General features: G+C 30.9%; 1 protein-coding gene across 7 annotated transcripts in view; it reads right to left on the minus strand.

Moving 5' to 3' along the window:
• LOC145245897 (attractin-like protein 1) overlaps positions 1 to 17,587 on the minus strand; it is a 320,643-nt gene that overhangs the window by 161,604 nt on the left and 141,452 nt on the right. For 4 of the 7 annotated variants that reach the window (XM_080107630.1, XM_080107629.1, XM_080107628.1 and 1 more), the window contains exons 14-17: positions 11,589 to 11,672; positions 8,440 to 8,569; positions 4,491 to 4,670; positions 2,402 to 2,602 (exon numbers count right to left, since the gene is read on the minus strand). In XM_080107630.1, the coding sequence (XP_079963756.1) occupies positions 2,402 to 2,602; positions 4,491 to 4,670; positions 8,440 to 8,569; positions 11,589 to 11,672 (595 nt within the window). The remainder of the gene's footprint in view (positions 1 to 2,401; positions 2,603 to 4,490; positions 4,671 to 8,439; positions 8,570 to 11,588; positions 11,673 to 17,587) is intronic. The other 3 variants (XM_080107633.1, XM_080107632.1, XM_080107631.1) reach the window with 1 other exon arrangement.

Here is a 17,587-nt window from a genome sequence, read left to right on the forward strand (position 1 = left end):
GTTTGGAAGTGCGTGTTGAGAAAAAAAAAAAAAAAAGTGGTAGTAGGCAGGCAGGCACTCAAACCCATACCGTGAAGGAGGAAAAGAATGTGGGGGGTGGAGGAAGTGACGTCTTTGCTGTTGCGCCCAATTGCCAAACTGGAAGTAACATAGGTTTAAAGTAAGGCTAGTAAATTAAAAAGCGGGGATGACTTGAAAATATCAGCGAAAAAAGCGACCTCTCCCTGTAGAAAAGTAGCCAGTTGATGGTGAAAGAATTAATGTTTTTGGCCAATTTTTTGATATTTGTCGTCCGAAGGGTCGTGCTTCAAGACAATACCAATCTTGTGATGTCCGCCGCCTCTGTTGAAAGTTTTAGGCAGAGGGACATACATACATACATTTAAAAAAACAGGTGAGATTTATATTATAGATTACATTTAAAACAAATTAAGCACAAGATGTTGGGAGGGGGGGGTAATTCTTGTCTAAAGTGATAAAAAAACAAAGATTTTGCGTTTCTCATCTCAGCAGTTCCTGGATCCTTATCTGACATTAACAGCATTTTGAAAACTGAAAATATGCAGCAAGAAGGACATATCAACACCTCTGAAGTTAAGACTTTAAAATGCATTTATGATTTCTATTTCTGTATATGCAAGTAAAACATGGAATATACTTGCCAAGCATAAGATGCTCAATGCCTTTGAAATAAAATGTTTAACTAGTCTTGGAGTAACTTTACAAGATAGAAAAACTGCAGATCTCAGAAATAAGCTTAGTATTAACAGATCCATCAACAATGCTATTCAAAAATAGACAAGTTCAGAGTTGGTTTATAACAATGTAAAGAAAGTTTAAGATTTCATTGAACAAAGATTCAGAGAATGACCAGCAAAGAGAATGTCCAACCTCAAAAGGGTTGATACTGGCATGCAACTACTGATTGCTAAAGATGAGCTTAGGATTGTGACGTAATTTTATTTTCAAGCATGTAGCAAAGTTCTTCAGTATGCAAGGAAGTCATAAAAAATAAAAAGCCTACATACAATAACTTTTATTCCAGCATTAAATACCCACAAACCCATGGGTTAACTTTTTGTAAGCCAGACAAATATATCATTCAGGCAATTTTACGCAAGTCTTATAATTAAAAAAAAAAAAAAAAAAAAAAAAAAAAAAAGATGTACTCTTGAGTCATTAAGTCACAACCACTGTTTTGCTTTGATTTTATTTTATTTTAAAATTGATAAATAGTGACATATCTGTTAATACACTCCTTTTACAGAGATAGAGAGAGAGGTATGAGAAAGAGCAGTCATTCCTTTCTCCATAAAATCTTAGTACTCTTCTGCCATGCCAATGTATTTGTTTTTATCTAGCTTTGTTTCTAGCTAAAATATATTACTTTTCATTTAAATTACCTCCCTTGAAATTTAATGCACATTGAATATTTTGCTAATTAGTTTTATGAAATCACTTCCATAACTCAATATCAAAACTTACCAATTTCCATGACTAAGAACAATCTATGTAAGAGCCCATCATTCAAACAGACCTTACATTGCAGGTAACAACTGGAACAATGACATAAAAAAACATTGCCAAGGCTACTGTAAAGTTTCTCACTGATATTGTCACATCTCGGCTAGTGAACCAGCCCCTAGTCTCTCTCTCTCAGACACGGTTCAGATAAAAGTCTGGAATCCGATAGGTTCTAGGCTATCTACCTAGTTCCAACCCTTGTTCCATCATCGCAATGTTACACCCCTGTGATGGTTTTAAAAGTACTTTAATGGAATGTGCTCTGATGAGCTTGCTGTACTAGTGACCCCTTGATATAAATATCCCTGAAACCCCCACAATCAGAACAATCTCACTTTCACTGCAGAAAGTTTTTTTTTTTTTTTTTATCTTGAAGGACTTGTCTTTATTTGGAACAAAACATGTATTCTGATGCTTTGGTCAGTGTCCAGGAACATGCTTTGGATACATGTTGTAATATAAATACTAGTGTTGGGACGATTAATCAGAATCAGGAATCAAAACCTGACACTCTTAGGATATTGAAATTCAGATCGGAAAAATTAGTACCCATTTCCCAATGCAAAAAACGCGTGCATGCATAACTCAATATTCCATTGTTGGAATATTGAAATATTTGATTTTTTTACATTTAAAGTTTATAGATACCCCGCCTCCAATATATTTTACATTTGTGAAAATATATGCACATATTTAGGGTTTTAAGGTAATCAGAAAAAAAAAAAAAAAAAAAAAAAAATCAATACCTAAATATTTAGAGATTTTAAAAGGATCAGAATTGGTAATTTATTGGAATGCCATGTTTATCAATAAACTTAGGAATTTTTTTTTTTTTTTCAAAAATTAGATGAAAAATATGTAAGGATGGTTTACTTACATGGACAACTGACAAAATACCATCGCTCGGCTGGACACACATTGTTATAGTTAGCTGTACGCTGCCAGGAGAATTTTGCAGGCCCAGATTTTCCACCCTCCATGCAACGACCAAGACCTGTGTTGCTTTTATCATTACACCATCCACAAATTGGGTTTTTCTGGCACTCTGTACATGTTCGGATATCTGAACACCAATTCTCTAGAATAAGAACAATTAAAATTCATTTTTTCAGAAATTCCTTGCATCATTTGTTATGTATATGTTATGCCAGTTTATATATTTGCAAGTAGAGGATTCACTCCTAAACTAATTAAACAATTATATTTCCAAACACAGCTCCCAAATGTAAGGAGGTCCAAATATGAGCTATATTTAGTTTCAGGTAATGAAATAAGCCCTTTGTGAAAATTCATATATCTCGATTTTTGTGAGATTTAAATTAGGTACTGAATATCAGTTAATAAATATTACCCAAATTTCAGTTTCTTTGGAATATTTTTTTAAAGGTTTTTAGCGAAATAATCTGCCATTTGAATATTCAAAATCAGATTTGCACTGAATTTTATCCATAGTCATTCGTCACTAAACAGGATTAATCTGAATTTCAATTTCTTAAAACCCATAAAATTCAAGACATTTTGTAGAATGAAAATCATGTAATGTATTTTCATCAAATTAGAAAGGACACAAGGTTCAATAGCATTATATTTTGATTTAAATCTTTGTATGAGAAATATAAAAAGTGCTGCAAAACTTCAGTTCAGGGGGAATTAATTTTACTTGTCCTGGGTCGAGTATTATATATATATATATAATATATATATACATACACACATATGTAAGAGGTAGTCAACACCTTCCTGCAAGAGCTGCAAAAACCTAACATCTCCCCTAACGGGGATACACATGCGATTGGACCGTTTGTGAATTTCATACTTTCATAGTACATTACGGTGTGTGTGAGAAAGTTTGTTCAAGGGAAAATTAATTTTCAAAATAAGTGTGTAGAATGAGATAAGCAAGAAAGTTACATAGAAATATGAACATTAAAAAGTAATTTCTTTTTCCAATACTTCAACTTTATGATAAATGATAAATTCATTTTATAAATAAAACCAAAGTTAAAGTCTGACAGAGATAATAGAAGTGGGAATAGGATAGAAAGGGGAGAGTGAAAGTAGGGCGTAGAAACACCGATAATTGAAAATACTGACCACACAAAAAGTAAAAGCATTAATTAGCTACCAGAGTAACAAATAAAAAAAAAATTCAAACATTCTATGACAAGAGGATTTTATATATACATGTATGTATAACAAACATTCACACACACACACACACACACACACACACACACACGTGTGTGCACGTGTGCTCCCTGTACATAAAAACATGTATGCATATATTCAATATACATGCAATTGTACAAAATATATATAACAGGAAGCGTACACACAATTTTTTTCTGGTAATGTAATCTCCGACTTTCTTTAAACACATCTTTTTAAAATTGAAAAGACAGCAAAACTGAAACCCATATGGAATCTCAAATTTAACCTTTTATACAAATCCAAAATGGATTGTCCTTATTCTGTCAGCTATTATATAAATGTCCAGCTAAAACTAAAGCAAACACAAAGTTGATATTTTTGCTATCATTCAGAGGAATAAAATTTTAAGACAAATTATTCAATCTTCGACCCAAAACTGGTACAGATCATGTCAGGGGATCTTGTCAGAGGGAGGGCCTTTTTTTGAGCTACAAACTAAAAGGAAGTACATGAAATTTTGTTTTCACATAGTTAATTTCCTTCATTCCTGAAGTTGTATGTACATGCATGTCCAGAGAAGAGGATAGGGAAACAGTTTTAATAATGATATATTACAAAGATGCACCTAAATAAGATCAAAGGCTACATCAGGTGAAACATTATCAAATTAACAATCAAGATAAGAATAATCTAAATCAATCCTCATCTGAAAGAATTTCAGTGAATTCAAATCCTGACAAACTGGATAACAAAAGGTTATATTTTAAATATAGCATTTAACTGAATAGGAAAGATTTAAAAGCAAAAATACTTACGAGAACAGAAATTGTGTTCTGTATCCCATTTTGTACATTGCCCATAGAGAAAGGATACAACATAGGAGTTCATGTCAACACATCGCTGTGCACTGTTGCACCACATGCATTCTTCTCTTGTACAATTCTCACATGATGTATGAGACTGGCATGGAACAGGACATTGGAGACGTTTCGGGGCTATAAAAATATATTGGCATACAAGTTACTAATTGTAAGCAATAAATAAAAAGGTCAACATTAATAATTAAATATGCTAAAAGAAAAAATAAATAATTTAATTCAAAGTGGGTCAACACATTAATTGAAACCTCTACCTTGCAGTTCACTGCAAACCTGACTATCTAAATTTACATTATTGTTGTACGATACAAAATTTGAGTCGAATGGGATAACATCCGAGGAGGGGATATTTTCACAAAACATTGTGATATATGGGCTTCACTTACATTTCCAAGGAGTGAAGCAACACTGAAAGCAAGTAAAGTTTATATATTAAAAAATAAGTTATGAGAAAAATATTGGCACTTAATTACACATTTGAATTTTAAATTCTTTAAAAACGAATTTAACAAATATGTGCTCCTTTTCACTTTAAAATTTTAAAGCTGCACGTGCATGGTCCCTCTTCAGGTGCTGCAATACAAGATGATGCCACAAAAAATAGTTTAGAAATGAATGCGAGAAGTGTGAAAGTCCTACATTGCCTTCATATTTTCGCCAGGTTTCAGAAAAACCTAATGGATAAGGCAAAAGTTATGGGGTAAAAAGTGTCATTTTTGACCATTTTGGGGCATTTTTGACCTCTTGAGCCCCTGGAAATGCTGAATCCTAGTGTAAATGGATAACTGCAGTTTCAGGCCGAAACATGTATATTTGAGTTGACCACCGTGAAAAACCACTATATAGTCAAAGTTTTTGAGAAATGGGGGGGGAAAAAAAAAAAAAAAAAAAAAAAAAAACACAAAAGGAGCGTTTTTAGCACTAAAAGTCCCAAGGGATGCAAACCAGAGTTTTGTCAGGGTCACCCATACTGGATTTATATGGAGAACAATAGGCTCCACATTTTGGCCAAGTTTCAGAAAATCTAATGCATGGATCAAAAGTTATGGTGCAAAATGTGTCATTTCTGGACATTTTTGACCTCTGAGCTCTTGGGGATGCAACGGGAAGTTTTGCAAAAAAAATTTTTTTTTTTTTTACTGTGCACATGTATTTAATGAAATATAATTTCTAACTAATGGATGGTTATCTGCCAATCATCTGGACTAACGGACACGCACATGCCACTGAAAACATAGGTCCCTCTTCGATAAATCAGGGGACCAATGAACAGTTCAAATAAAGCAAGCTTTTGACCTAATAAGCCTTTATCAAATGATTTGTATTTTTCTTGATAGAAAAATCTTTTGTGAGTAATAGTCCATTGAGATTAACTGGGTGATTAAAGCCTTTTCAAGCGCAACACGTGGCTTCTTGATAAGGTTATAAGGAAACTGGTATGTTTTAAATATTGTAACACATTTGAAAACCAGACAAACTTCACTTTTATCTTCATCTTGTTTTCAGTCCTACTATCTACCTGGCATATTTCTGTATTGATATTCTTTAAATTGTGTACAAGTAATATGCTTTCCAAATTATGTGCATGTGTGTATAGTTTGCCAGCTTAACAGACATTGACAAAGTCTGCCCTTAGGATAAGTTGTGACTCCATATTGAAGTCAATAATATACTAACAAAAAAAAAAAAAAAGGCCATGATGCTGTTGATACTAAAAACAAATCTAACAAAGTTATCTTGTTGGATTTTTCAAAATCAGACCCAAATATCATTTAAGCCGTATCTGTCAAGCATTTACTAATAGGGTGAATCATTCTGATCCGTGGATTAGCATCACAGACAAACAATCCAGATTTTATTTTAAAGTATGTGTACCTATCCAGATGCAGTGAAATACTTTTTGCTTTTAATTTCTATTTGGTGTATTTTTAAGCTTAATGCAAACAATATTCTATATTCCTCTATTTAAAAGAAAAGTCTTAGAAAAATACTGATTGGACTTAATTCCCAAGCTGTAAGTATCACCCCACATATAACTATTTATCCATTGTTGTGCATGGAGTCATTTTAGTATTTGTTTGCACATTTTTATACTTAAGTTTATATTCTTCAATTTAAAAAGGAGTTAATCCACTTTTTAAATATTTTTATGTGATTATATGAAAATTCTTCATATTAGCAGTTGTTTGGATTTGACAAAGTAATTTTTTCAAATCAATTGTAGCAAAGTGCCAGCCACGTGTTACAACAAATGAAAATTGGTTAGTCAGAAGGAAAGTTTGATTTATCCGCTTAAATGCTATTTGGGTCTGACTTTGAAAATCCAACAAGATAAGTTTATTAGATGTAAAATTAAATCAAATGGGCTCATTTCATAGATTTTATTTTTGGGTATGGATGCTAGCCGACTGGCATACGAATTGATTTTTTCCTTGTACAAATAGTCTAACATTTGCCAAATGGGTGTAGGTTTTGTACATGATTTTACATGTTCTTTACAGTTTAAGATGTGCTTGCCTGTGAGCAGGTGATCATGGGAAGGGGGGGGTACCATGCTGCAGATTCTGCAGCATCTAGGTATGTGCATGTCCGATTCAGACCGAGTAATGGTCTCAGGTCTTCAGTCAGGTAAGTGTTCTGCATTTTTCTGTAACTATTGGGCCAGCCAAACAAGGGTTGAGACTGATATGCTGCTTCTTAAAGTTGAAAGGCTGGCCCATGACTAAGTAGCAGAGTTGTTGCCATATAAGTCATGAAGCTCTCTGGAGTATGCACAAGAATCAACTAAAGTATCAGTGAATATTCATGTAGTTTGCAATTTAGGAATAGTGTGTCATTTTCAACTTTTCCAAGAATCAGATGATCTTAAATTTGGAATAAATAGAGAAAGCACATGAATTCATATTACATTTGTTTTTGAGGTGGTTGACTTCAGAGTAGTGAGTATGGTTAGTTTACCTTTTGGGAGTTAATGCTGAAATAACTTAATGCAAAGTGATTGTATGTGACTAATTGAATACAAGTTGTCATTTTTATCCATAGTGTTATCAATAGATTTTTAAAACCTGCTAAATCAGAACAAAAAAAAAATTCCAGAAAACTGCTAGGTTTCAATTTACCCAATATAAAAATTGGAATATTAAATATTTTGTGGTTTCTATCCAATTTTTATTTTAATTTGTCACTTAGAGTTCTAGGATTAAGGGGTTCAAGGGATATTCCCAAATATTGAAATTTATATTAAAATATACAACTAACACTGTTCTAAATATGCCATATATAGAAGATGGCTTAATCCGTTTCATATAAAACAAAAATTTATGACACTGCAGAATTCAATTGTCTATCAACCTGTATATTTTTAACATGTAGAGTTTTTTCAATTTCAGAACATTTCAATAAAAAACGTATTCCCACAATGGCCTTCAAATAATTGCTTACCTTTGCTAAATTACACGTAAGAGTGCATGCTAGAGAGTATCTTCTCACTGACTTACAGTTAGTCATAGCGCAAGTAAATTTTTATCATTTTTTTTTATATACTCTTTCTAGGTTGAACCTCTCCCCCTCCACACGCACTAAGTTAAGCAATGGCCTCAGTAACTATTGTTTTCCATGTACTGAGAAGACAGTATTCCATTCAAGTAAAATTCTATAAAAAAAAAATCTCATCTTTTACGCATTAAAAATATAGAGGATGGTGGAAAATTTGCTAGAAATTATTTTTTTTATGAGTTATGGACTGTTAACTATTCTGGACTTCTGATCAGTCATGCATCCTTATAATGATGCAAAAAACCTTGTGGAAAAAATTAAGATTTTTTTAAATATAAATTGACAAATAATTTAAAAATAAGATGGAGGGAAGGAGGGTGTAAAACCTTACCATTCTCTTTGGTGAGTACACATTTCTTTTCTTTAGCAAGCCATGTGCAATTTGGTTCAAGTTGGCACAAAGCACAACTGTGCACATTAGTACACATCGCATCAGCAGGACAATCTGCTACATGATTGACCTGGGAAGAAAAAGAAAAAGGTATAACTGACAAATGGTTCATATTTGATTCAAAGAAATATTTTAAAAAAGATCAACATATTCAAAGTTAGTTCTTATAAAAAAGGTACAAAAAAAAAAAAAAATGCTTCAAATGAAAATCAGATTCTAAGAGACTTCCAATTTAGAAAACCCAGCAGAAAAGGATGAAAAGTTCGAAAACAGTCAGAATATAGATCAATTAATGTCCAAGAAATGATTCTATCTTTGAAGCAAAATAAGACTAAAATGAATATAACAAGAATGATCCAATCCAAAGATCAATTGGATTCACAATTGTTCAATAAGACCAGATTAGAAAAAAAACTAAAGCCTTTTTTAAAACTAAAATTGAACAAATTTTAACAAAAATATTTCTCAAGCAGTACATCTTTTAACTCAGTATAAATTCTAAAAAATCCAGTGAAAAATAATTACAATTGTGAAGATCTTTAGGTATATGTTCTGCATAAAATATACACAACCTTGAAGACAACCAAAAGTCATAATGTACATTGGGACTTCAAAAATTTAACCATAATTAAAAAGCTTTGAGTACAGAAAATTGAGGAAATAAATTTTTTAAAATTGAGACCGCTGGAGTAAAAATTTATAATATACCAATGTGGAAAAAAAAAAAAATTCTAAATATCAATTAAAAATCTGTACAGATTTTTTTTTAATTTCTAAAATGGAATAAAGTTAAAAAATGCGAGTAAAAAGTTAAGTAGGAAATTAATGAGAAAATTTAATGGTTATTTTCTTTGTTAAAAATATGAGGTTTCTAATTGTTTTCTCTTTACATTGAATTATGACTGGAATCTTCTGTATAAAAAAGTCAAATGAAACTGCTCCTCTGAACAGACAGATTAAGCAATCATTTTATAGAAATTACCTTATAAAAAAAATGTTTAAATTGAAACTTTCTGAAAGGAAGAAGTAGAAACTGTAGACGTCTCACAGATGGGCAACATGTAATTATGTAAGGTTGAGTAATTTTTTTAAATAGATTTTAATGTTGAATAAAAATAGTTAACTCTAGAGTAAGATGAAACATGTGCTCAGGCAGACTAAATACATTTGAATATAAAGGACAAACTTTTTTTTTTTTTTTTTTAATAAAAACCAGTAAATTGACAAATTTAAAATAGCATAACATTTTAAAATCAATTATTGGATTCAAGCAAGTAAAGAGATTAAAATCCAGGAAAGTTACAAATAGAAAAATAAAAATGAGAAATTAATTTTTTTTTCAAAAACCTAATCCATTTGCAAGTTTATATGTACATATAGTTTCAGAAATTATTAGTTTACATATAACACATACTGAGCTTTTTTTTTTCTTTTCTTTTAATTTTGATAGGTGATGCTTTTGCCTTAAATCAGAGTTGCTTTCTTTGGTGGAATTTTCAGATTATATTATTTTGATGCTGGCAGAATGAAAAACAATATCTCATTTATATATAACTTTAAATATACGTTTTTATAACAAAGGATTTCGTAATGGCCCAATACTGTAGAACTAGAGTTCAAGGTTATAACCTCAGCAAACATGTAACAAATTGCATACAAATATTTCTGTACTTCAATCACATGCACCTTTTTTTTTCATGACATACAGAATATACAAAATGTATGAAATGTCAAAGTTCAAGCTCCAGGCTAAAAAAAAATAAAATAAACTGCATTCAGTATTTTTTTTGTTAAATATTTTTAGATATTTTTCTATTTTTATGTTTAATGATAAACTATAATTATGCCGAATGAAAGTGTAAAACATTAACAGATATTTTCCCTTGACATAACATTAAACATACATATAGTAAATTAACTTTATTTTTGATGAATTAATGAAAATTTGTTCCCTGCATTTGCTGAGGTTAAATGCCGTACATACACACGCAATAGTTATCCACGGATATGTGGATCACCATACTAAGGTTCATAAGTATGTAGTATGGTGAAACACTCGAGTAAATAATTACATCTCAGCTATTTATATTAATAGCTATTCATACAGACGAGTAAAGACTTTGCTATACTGGCATAACTGTTTTGATTCGTAGTTATTAATAACTAAAATTTCATGCATAAAATATTTTTCTTTAGATGTCCATATTTTTTTTTTTTAAATATAAAACTAAAGACAGTTCTTTCACTTGAAGAAATCTTAGTTAATAACTACAGATCAAAACATTGCCATGCCAGTACAGCAAAGTTTTTACATGTCTGCATAGATTACATATATATATATATATATATATATATATATATATATATTAGTTACATGTCCCTAAATATGTAGTAATAATGCATATGTAAACAGATCAAAATCATATACTGCAATTTATTGTTGGCTTCTATTTGCTTAGAACTAACATCTCTAGAAGAACCAAAAATATACTTGAAACAAATTGAAGTTAAAAAAAAACTAGTTGTCAGAACATTGTATGAAACCCCACCTTGATGTACGGTTTACATCTAAAAATGCGCTAACAGAAAGATTTGCTTTTCTTCACTTCAAAACCAACAATAAATCAGTTATGACATAACTTTAATCTGTTAACTTATAACAAATCTATTACAACTTTTCAATAGCTGAAGGTTTGAATATTGAGCTTCATTTTACTCTATAGTTTGATTCCCATAAGAGTCAATCTAAATTATAAAAATCTTTATATTAATGCATGTATACGAATATATTAGATATGCACACACAAACAGGGTGTTTACTGGTAAATTGCCACTTTTTAGAAAGAAAAGAAACAAACATCATCTTGGCCATTAATTAAAGTATTCTCAAAAGTGCATCTGAGCATGTTTTGCTAAATGTGTCAATTCAGTACTAATCCAAGTGAAAAATAAAAAACTTAACCATAATGGTACGACTGGTAGAGAGGTGGGACAAGGCGTATTACTAACTATAAAAAAAAAAAAACGATATGCAAGCATGTCTCTCCCCAATCCAGTATGTTTGTTTAGACATACATTTTCCTGCCTACCTGTGTGGCCTGTTGTTCTTTAAAGTGTCTGAAGTCAAAAAAGAAAATGGTTTCGGTTCTCAGCAGAGGTGGACGTACTTTCCCCTACAAAAGTGAGAATGCTAGACCTAATCAAATGTCGTGAGAAGATGCAAACTTAGGAAAATAAAATTTAAAAAAAAAAAAAAAAGGAGAAGAGATGATCCATGAAGATGGATTTGTCAGAAATATTAAGAAAAAAAAAAAAATGCAACAAGAATTTAACTATAAACCTTTAACATACAATTTTGAATTCCTAAACCAGTAAAAAACAAGTAAAAATGTTAAACATGCACACAGTTTAATGATTTCATATCAAGATGGACAAATGTAATTAGCATTTATTACAAACATTATCAAAATTTATATTGTTAAATTAATATTAACCAATGTTTCATTTTTCTGCCTTAGATTTTTACCAAATATTTAATCGCTGTCTAGTAGTCCAGAACATTTGAATATTTATACAAGGGTTGTTCCAAAACAAAAGCCTATTTTTTTTTCAACTCAAAGTTAAAAATCTATGAAGACTGGAATGGTACCATTAAAATGAGTAACCTTTTGCACTCCAGAATTTATTTTTCTACATAGTTATTGCCATTCTCAACGCACTTGCCCAGAATTCAATGACACATTTCTGCTTCTAACGCATGTTCATAACAGGGGTGCTTTCGTAGAGTCTCGTACCATTAATATATGCGACAGATGAAACTTTCTGGTCAGAAATGCACAAGTTCAGTCATCATAAAAATGGAATTTGCGTTCCTCCAATACATTCGGACAGCATAAATAGGAGGCATTACTTTTGCCCCCCCCCCCCTATACTTTATAGGAAATCAGATCACTTCAGAAAGTCATTTTCTTTAAATATTAGATTTTTCTTGCCACAAATCTCTAATAAAACCTACATAATATACCAAGAATTTCATGTTTGTACGAGTATTTTTACTCCATACCCCCCCCCCCTTCCCCCCTTTTTTTTTTTTTTAAAGATGGGATTGCCTGATGGGAGATGCAATGCAAAAATCATTTTAAAAATTTCATATTGATATGGTGTCAAATATGACATTAAAGTATACTTTCTTGGCCTACAGGCTATGATCAAAGTGTAGTGTCTGCCCTCTCCAAAAGAGGTACAGAGCATTGTGGGGTTAGTGTTCATGCTGGACATCCACAGAATGTAAATATGTCAAACAGCTACAAGAATTTCAAGATAGACCTCCCTTTCCCATAACCAGATATATTCTGAAACTATTTTAACCAGAATACTTAGGTAAGCAGGTTTCAATTTGGAAAAAGGTTATAAAATGATATGTTGTTTGTGTATGTGCCAGACATCTATAGAATGCAAGGCACCAATATACAAAAGATGATGGATACAGCTAGAATTTCCATTGGTTTCAGTAGTATTGAAATAATTCTTTCTCAAAAATTACTTTGATAAAATTTTTTTCTTGTATTTATTTACTATTGAATCTAAGGAACTTAGTGTTTGAGTTTGTTCCTTATGGAACAACTAAAAGGCTGGGTTGTTTTTGAAATTTCAGACAAATGTACTTTATATGCCTGATTGGTTTTGTCTCGCAATATCTTTGATAAGTATTGATAATCAAAAGTCCAATTTTGATCAAAGTTAACTTATTCAGCCTAACATCACAAGTGAATTTGAGAAGTTTTATCACACAAGCAGAAAGGCCCGGCATATAAATTCAATAGTATGTTCTTTAATATGATAGAGACATGGTCGAAATCAATGTTTCTGTTTAGAGCACAATTGAAGCATGATACTTGACTTTTGCATTCTAAACTAATTCGAGCCATTATATAAATACTTTTATATAATCAACAGTAGGTTCTCTACAGTGCAATATAAACTGATGTATTGTAAACCAAGTCACTATAGGGAGACTTGTGAAACTTCTCAATGGACCGCGGTGGGTACCCAACTAATAAGGTAATTAATCAGTATTGACCCCCCCCCCCCAAGGCAATTTTATTGATTTTGATGACAATAAAATATAGGAAAGAAACATTTGATTGTCATTTAATTCCAGGCAACGTTGGGAATCCCTGCTAGTCAATGATAACCTTTAATTTAACAGAGTGCTTTGTTCTCTTCCACCATAAACCTGAATGTTACATTGCCCACATGAAAAGACAAGTTTTAGTCTTACGCAATTCAAAAAAATTAAACCTACTCCCATGAGGTTTTTATTCTATGCTGTGCATCCATTTTACAAAAAGGGAGAGCAAGTTCATCGTCTCCTATGAAGCATCTTCATTCCTGATAGAATTCTGAGGAGATCATAATTTGTTTACCTCTAGTGGATGGAATTAATCTGACCAATGATTTGTTCACTGCTTTTAACAACCACTCACCAGTACAGACTTGTACGCCATCTACAGTTGAAAGGACAGTGATTATCCCCATCCCCAAAAACTGATTGTAGACAGTACAATGATTGATTGTTTTGTTTTACGGCATACTGACCCCCCCCCTTTTCGGGTTTTTAAGGCCAAATTCAGCCAGTGAAGTAGGCAAGTTTTTTTCTTATATTTCAATTATTTAATCGTGTTTGGTTTGGTTGTTTTGTAGAGGAAAATTGTTTTCAGCTTTGCAAAGGAAAAAAAAAACAACGAAAAACATTTGATGCATTTAGCCTAAGAAGCCAACAAAGTGAGCCACATCAGATTCTGCAAATGATTTATTTTGCTGAACAATCACAATTTATGCATATTTCACAAACTTAGTTCAGCGACTAGTCCAACACTCAGTTCTAGTCAGTTTGTTGCAATAATTGATTTTTATTGACATTGTATATCGACGTCTTTAGTTCTTGGTTCGTTCATCCAAAATTTTATGTTTATTAAAGACTGGTTGACCTTTTGGCATTCACTATCTAAGACAAGCAGTACCTTGATCTAGTTTTATTTACAATATAAATATCAAGAAAATCTTTCATTTTAGATGCTACATACAAATTTGCAAGTATCACAATATCAAAATCAGTAAAATCTAATTTGTATATCATGAAATACAGGATTTGATTTCATTTATTATCGTAAAACACAAAAAGAATGAAGAGAATATTTCAATTCTAAATTTTTACCAATTTTAAATCTAATACACAGACGTTTTATACGTAAGTTAAAAGGTGCATTTACAAAAATGATATCCAATCAGTAATCATAATTGGTAATTAATCCAATGTTGGTATGGTAAAACAAAATTTACAACTACCCATTTTTAAAACCAATTGCTTCAAAATCAAATTATGTCATCCTCTGGACTAAAGCAGTACATTTTTAAATAAAACTTTTCAAACTGACATTTTATCAATTTAAAGAATTAACAGAATTTTTTTTATGGTAAGACAATATTGTTTGAAGAATTAAATTGATACAATAGTAAAAACATTCATTTTATTTAAATCATAGCTGACAATGAAAGTCCTTTTTTTTCCTGAATGTTAATCTTTACAGAAATTTCAAAGTATTATTTATAACAGTAAATTATACAGATTGATATAGAAAGCACCATGGAGTTTCCATGGGATTTCACTAGTAAATTAAACAATTTATAATTAGTTTTATTTATTTATTTATTTTTTTTTAATAATTTCTCTACATCTTATTCAAAGTCTTAGCAAGAATTAAAAAAAATTAAATTCAGTTGCTTGGTTTACTGGCAAATTTATATGAATACACATCACAAAAAAGTTAAAACTAAAATTTTAAAACCACTATCAAAATATTTGTGAAGTTTTTAAAATTATAAAAATTAAATTTACTCTTCCAAATATGCAGTCAAAAAATTAATATTTTCTCTACAAAGAAAATTTTACATATGAAATTAAAAATTCTGATACTAGAAATATCTGTAAGATGCAATTAATAAAAAGTAAAATTTTAGTAATTAAAAAACTATAGTCTTTCTAAAAAAGCATAGACATGCACATAATCACATGCATCAACCATAAGAAAAAGAGGGAAACAGAATTTCTACTTCTGATAACGAGTAATATTATTTTAAGCCTTTTCTAGAGAAAGTGCAATTTTGGAGATTAAAAATAAAATTTAAAAAAATAAAAAGGTACTTCTACAGTTGAAGATCCATATCAGCTTCTGATTGTGATTTACAGAACAGACTAATGGTTGTGTCGTCATCGAACCGTTAATTAGTGTTGCAATATTGGAATATTACTGGGTATGATTACAGAGATTTCAATGATTATATTCATAGCAAGGGGTGATAAGAAACTAATATCAGAATCGCTGCATAAAATATACTGAATCGCTGAATTTTTCAGTCATAGTTTTGTCTTGATAGAGAGGACCACTGCTGATACTGACTATTAATACTACCATCCTTTACAATTCAAAGCTTCCGACTGGATCGATACTGCTAATATTTGCTCAAGACAACTACATTTAAGATTTGCAATTGGAGAATTTTCTTTCTCTGAGAACGTTATTTCTTTTACCATCGATTTTTAGAACATTTTACTATGACAAGAATGGTTTTACACTCAAGAATTAGTATGCATTAAATGAAACAACTTTCATTTTTCCCCAAACTTAAAATCAAGGGTCAATTAGAACCCCCCTCCCTCATTAAAAAGGAGTTTAACAATTTTCTTCAAATCATTAAGTGATTCAACTTTTAAGTTTTTTCTAACTTCATTTTTTTTTTTGAAGGCCTAAAAATCTTTTAACCTTAATAGGCGTCATATATATATATATATATATATATACACATACACACACATATATATATATATATATATATATATATATATATGGCAATATTCGAGAACGAATTTGCTGCCATCATATATATATATATATGTATGATGATGGCAGCAAATTATTTGACTTAATATAGGAAGACAGCTCAGCAGTGAGCTACACGAAAGTGGCTTTTAAGCCCAGCCAAACTCAGGCATTCTTTGGCACAGCACATGAGCTCAACATGCTTGACGGTCACTTCTAAACCGCCTACGTCTTGTGCATATGCTCACAGTTAACACAAGCCAGTTCTGGCAACACAGGATTGTTTTATTGCTGCTCATATCTGTATTAGCCTTCATTGAAGGTTTGCCGTTTTAGGCTACAGCCAACCTTTGTTATAGAGATACATACTGATGGTAATATATATTATATACATACGTTTTGATGGGGGTAGTTTTTCAGGAGACTGAACAGTTGCTGTTAAACTCATTTTGGTTTTGTAGTTGTATGCCTTTCCTAATTTCAAATTGTAAGCTGCTTCAGCCATTCTTGGTTTGTTCAATAAATTATAAACATTAGAGTCATTATGTATCCCCAACAAAAGCTATAAAATCAATCTTTAAAAAAACCTTTAAATAAAAAAATTAAGTTGTGAATCTTGAACCCAAAAAGTAAATGTCGGTTACTCTTTTTTTATTACAGAGTAATGAAAGAAACCCTTGGTTTAATAACCTGATCTTTTCAAATTCTTTAACCATAAAAAGATGTGAACAGTAAAAAAAACCCCATTAATTATTCATAAGCATTGAACTAAAGTTAAAATATACAAGGTTAGTAAGATTAATAACAGAAACTGAATTCAAAGGGTAGATAGAAAATGAAGTATTCTCACCAAAATGAATGAGGGAGAGGGAATTAAAAAAAAAAAAGTTCAAATTCAGAAAAATTGTGTTAATCCCATTAAAATAAGCTTTATATAAGTAAAAAAAGGACTCAAAGACCCTCCCACCTTTCCTCCCAATTGAATCCATGCATTATTTCAACATTAAAATAGAAAGAAATGAAATGTAAAACATACCTTATTATTCTAAAAGTAAAAGAAACAGACTTTTAGTGAAAATCGAATATGAAAATTAAATAATGAAATGTTATGATAAAACTAATAAATCACTACATGAACACAATCGTTTGCTTGCTAAATTCATTATGACAAAACTGAATATATTCAATATGACTACACTTATCTGAAT

This window comes from Euprymna scolopes, chromosome 23 (assembly GCF_053919585.1).
Source record: "Euprymna scolopes isolate OS-2025 chromosome 23, ASM5391958v1, whole genome shotgun sequence".
Taxonomy (NCBI): domain Eukaryota; kingdom Metazoa; phylum Mollusca; class Cephalopoda; order Sepiida; family Sepiolidae; genus Euprymna; species Euprymna scolopes.